Source organism: Clytia hemisphaerica, unplaced genomic scaffold, assembly GCF_902728285.1.
Source record: "Clytia hemisphaerica strain Z4C2 unplaced genomic scaffold, Clytia hemisphaerica genome assembly, whole genome shotgun sequence".
NCBI lineage: Eukaryota > Metazoa > Cnidaria > Hydrozoa > Leptothecata > Clytiidae > Clytia > Clytia hemisphaerica.
Genome location: NW_027104504.1, coordinates 110 through 5,000, shown reverse-complemented (window position 1 = coordinate 5,000; position 4,891 = coordinate 110). Strand labels below are relative to the sequence as shown.

General features: G+C 35.3%; 1 protein-coding gene across 1 annotated transcript in view; it reads left to right on the top strand.

Annotated features, from left to right (window-relative positions):
• Window positions 1-4,312, top strand: part of LOC136821820 (apoptotic protease-activating factor 1-like) — a gene marked incomplete at its 3' end in the record, with an annotated part of 23,209 nt that extends 18,897 nt beyond the window's left edge. The window contains 5 exon segments of the mRNA XM_067078040.1: window positions 2,334-2,559; window positions 2,970-3,166; window positions 3,436-3,571; window positions 3,727-3,852; window positions 4,187-4,312. Coding sequence (XP_066934141.1) covers window positions 2,334-2,559; window positions 2,970-3,166; window positions 3,436-3,571; window positions 3,727-3,852; window positions 4,187-4,312 — 811 coding nt within the window.
• Between the last annotated feature and the right edge of the window lie 579 nt (window positions 4,313-4,891).

The window sequence follows — 4,891 nt, the reverse complement described above, 5'->3', positions numbered from 1 at the left end:
TTTCTTTTCAAGTGCATAGTCCTTTTTCATGATGCAATCTTTTCTCCAAGCTGATCGCAGCGCAGACAATGAAGAGACGTGCCTTCAGGAAGCTAGACTTTTTGAGTTTATAGCTAGCGATATACTTTCCCTTTATGGTGTTTCTGTCAGTCTGTATGACTGTCTGTGTACCTAGTCTAACCACCCTTAAATGCCTTCGGGAAGGTCTCTCCTAACTTAGAAAGCCAGAATTTGGAGCTATTTCACCAAACCACTGGAGCGTAAGTTATTTAGGCTATCACAACTGCATGAAAAAGTTTAACGTGCGCATGTAAAGTTTAACGAGTAAACAAACTTTTTTCAGGTTTTTGAAAAAGATTTACCACACTGAAAAGACGTAAAAACACTCTAAGTGAGGTAAATTATTTTGAAGACCAAAAGAAAAATTCAACCACGTTTGGATTCAACTTTACATATGCGTACATTCATCTTTTTTGTACTTTGCCGGTTGTTTTACTAAGTTAAGAAGGACTTTCTTGAGTTACGAACATGATGGTATTTAAAGCTCAAGAAGCCCTATAAACAATAAAGGTAGTTATCAATAAAATGACAGACAAAAATAAATTAGAGTTTGAACAAAAATATCAAAATGTACATTTAAAACTTAAGCAAATTTCTTTAAAGATTCTGGAAAAAGAATTGAAATCTTTGCTGAAGTGAACTTCTGACTAAATTACAGTAGTTAGTATTCAGTTTCAAAGACAAGAAACAAAATTTGACATACAAAACACTTTTTCTAGTCAATGAATCAGCTCATCATCATCATAACCAGTCTGCCATTTTGTTTGTTTTGATTTGCACAAGTAATATTGTAATTCGTGTTATATCATACACTGTTTTGATTTGCATTTATAACACTCGCCTCAGCTTTTCAAAGCTAAATCAAAACTAAAATTGTAATATGTAATAATGATAATACCATATAACGTAATATGAAAATATGTATACTACCGTCCCGGAAAAAAACCGAACATTTACGGAAGAGACTAACTACGGATATGCTTACGCGACAAAACAATTCGCAAAATTTTGAGATTCCAGTCCAATATCTATGCGTGAAACTATGAGAGCCTCCTTGTCGCTACGCTCCTGCGGGGGCAATTAAGCTGTGCATTTTTCTGATAGTGGTTTTTATAAAGAAAAGCGCTTAATAGCTTTTTTATTTCTTTTTCAAAAACCTTTTTTAATAGTGTTGATAGTTTCTCTCAATAGATATGCTTTCATTTTCTTTATTTTTTTTGTATTTTGACTAGTTATGTCTTATGTGTTTCATTGTTTCAATGTTCACTGATTAGTTTGATAACTAGGTAGGTCCATAAAAGTATCGCTTGTTTGTTTCTTTTCTAAATTAAAGGTTTTATTTTTACATACGTGTTCCCGTTTCATATCAGACACATATTTTATATCAGGACAGTGTCTGCCTATTGTTATATTATGCTGATTTAACCAAAAAAAAATTATTCTTTTCGCCCTGGCCAATATTGCTCCACATCCATGTCAATCCAATGTGAAGCAAACGATATCACTCTTATTTGAAAACAAAACCTTTAAGATGGCTAAGAACAAGAACAAGCTTTAAAACAAATGATTTAGTGTTTTAGGCTTTGAGAACAAAAATTGTCTGCAGCGGGTTTCAGATCCGACTAGATCATCGCTAGTAACGAAAAAGATATCATTGAAACATTAATCTACTAGTCATGACAAGGTGCAACCACTGACCTTTATATACCCTGGACAAAGCTTCTCAATGCCAGCCAAGCAAAATCTTTGATCGGAGTTTTTTGAAAATTGGTACCCTAATGTCGGCACTCCTCGATAGCGGTGTAAATGCATCGAGAGCGCTAGGTCTACTTTTCTTCAAATTCTTTTGATGATGAAGCGGCGTTAGACGTTAATTTTTAGCATTGCAATGGCTTCTCCTTGGGTACCAATTCTAAAAAAACTCCAATCAAAGATGGCAGATATTGCTTGGTCCAGGGTTATATAAAGGTCAGTGGGTGCAACAAAAGTTCTCATGTTACTTGATTGAAAGAAATCTTATTCAACCTCGTTTCATCTTTTTTTGTACCAATCTCTAAACACAGTCAAATTTTTGTTACATGTTACTTAAAGAGATGAAGTACAGAGGTCATAAAGATTACGAGCCTTATCCGAGGAGGTTGAGCTTAACACGACCAATACTTTTTTTCTAAAATAGTTTATATTCTGGCTCTGGCTGAATCGGATAATTTCTTAAGGCAATCGAATTTTTATAAAGTATACTCTCAAGTTTTAAACTGATACTTAACCATTAGATATTTAGAGAGACATGGTGATTTCAAGGACATTCCGGACGATGGTTACATTCATTGGTATTTGATTTCACACCTCATAATGGCTGATGACGTCACCACCGCTGTCCAATTGATGAAGGATTTGTTTTGGCTTCAACGATGTTTGGATTTCACGAGTCCTGTTTCCCTCATTACACAGTTCAACTCTTTACTTGACGCAATGTCATCGTCTTCCACAAATTATCAGGTAGTGATTGATTATACGAATAGCCTTTAAGTCTGTTTTGTCGATATTGAAATTGGGATTGAAAAAATACTTCATGGATTTGCTTTTGCAACAAAGATTTTTCGACAAATCTGCGGAATTAAATTCCGTGAAAAACGAATATTCTCATGATTAAAAAAAATCACCTAAAAATTGGTCTTTTTAGGGCAAAATAGGCCATATTGTAAACAAAAAATCCTAACGACCGCGAAATAAAATTCCACGAAACTTCCGAATTTTGAGCTGTAAACTGCGAAAATTTCTTCCCTTAAGGTAGAAGGCGCTTAGATTCAATCCGTCGTTCCAAATGCAGTTTCTTTTTTTCTTGCTTAAGAAAGGTCGATGATACCTGTTTACCCCTTCCAGCTTTAAACTCAACATTTTCACCTCAGGAATCAGTGGAACTGCTCTCAGACATTAGACGGTTGATTGGTGCACATTCCCACTTGTTTGCTTCCGAAGATGACAAGATGAATTTTACACAACTTGCGCTCATACAACCCTCTTCCAATCAAGTCTTCAAAATAGCATTAGAAAGCGGGAAAACGAAACTGAAGGAGAAAAGCGATTCTGTCTTTTATCAGTGGTTGTGAGTCCAATTTTAAGTACTTTGGTGTTATGTACTTGTTGTACTTTTAGAATCTGCTCAACAAAAAGCTGATTTGTTTTTTGTCTATTGGATGCAGAATATTTATTCAGAAATGCTATTTCTCTCGAATAGGCTCTCCCCGCAAATTACTAATAAAAAAATCTTTAAATAAATCGCATAGCTTAGAAAATGTTGTGTTGCTCAACTGCGTTATATTTATACTTATACTTAGTCCTAAATAACCATCTCCGAAACTTTTCTATCAATAGGAACCGACCAAAAGAGATACAAGACGACCTGACGCTGTCCATTAAAGTACACGTAGACCAAGTGAATTGTTGCAGGTTAGATCATTCCAAAGAAAACCCCACAGTCGTCTCTTGTGGAAGCGATCACCTCGTGAAGGTAATGACCACACCCGCACATTTCCCTACATTATGCATCTATGCGTCATCAAGTTTATTTGATTGTCAGATTCCAAATAAAAAAATAAAAACAAAAAGTTTTGTAGAGACAACTTTTTGCTTTGAATCTAACTTTCTTTTTCATTCGCCATTCAGGTATGGGACAGTGTCAATGGCAAAATCCTATCTACACTAGAAGGGCATAGTGATAGTGTCAATTGTTGTTGTTTTTCTTCAGACGATAAACGAATCATTACAGCTTCAAGTGACTGTACCATACGAGTGAGTGATTAGGGGATTGCTTCATTAAGTATGTGATCTTTTTGCACAAAAAGGCTGAATCGATGAAAAATCTCAAAATTTGCCTTATCCGGGGGGTAAACTTGCTCTTTTTGGGGGTAATTCTGCTCCGTTTGAGGGTGATTTTGAATGTCTAGGGGGTCAAAAGTCATTTATCCGGGAGGGGGGGGGTAAATTTCCAAAAAATGTTAATCCTCCACCCCCTCCCCCCCCCCCTCCCCCATGTTCAATTTGTTTTTCTGGATAAAGCCAACTGTCGTCTTAGACCTATTTAGACCTATTTAGATGACATGACTTACTTTCTTTTCCCTTGTAGACATGGTCATTAATGAACGAGACGGAGTTGAAATGTTTACGTGGACACAGGAGCGATGTTTTATGTTGTCAATGTTCCAATGACGATCAATTCCTTTGTTCTGCTTCTGTCGATTCCACTGTCAAGGTGAGTCCTCCATGTCAATCTTTTTATTAATGGTTCAAGAAAAAGAGGACTATAATTTGATGGAAATCGCTTTAAAGGGGAATTAACGTTTCAAATTTGTCAACAAACAAATGACAGATTCAAATAGAGTTCACTGAGGCGATTTCAAATATATATGGTTTATAGGGCTTTACTCTTCTACATCCGGAAGAGTTGTTTGAAAAGGGAAGAGTGGTGAATGATGATCTAAAATGCAGTTTTTGAGTTTCTTTTTACTGTTAGAGAATTTACTGCACCTTTGGAATACTAACTACATTCTCCTAGTTTTATGTCTTCAACGTTTTGCTATAATTACTCTAAAAAGATTCATTTCTAATGTTTTATATCTCTTTTACAACCAAATAGAGTGTAACAGTGAGAATAGTTGGAGCACACTTTACGTCACAAAATACACAGAGGGGGAGTTTTTCTCCATTGTAGAGTCAAAATTGTGAGAAATTAAAGATTGAATAACTCAATGAATAAAAGACATTTTGAAGTGGGTTTTTTTTGTTCGATCACATTTTTCTTCCTCTTTAATGTTTCGAAAAAAAAAAAATT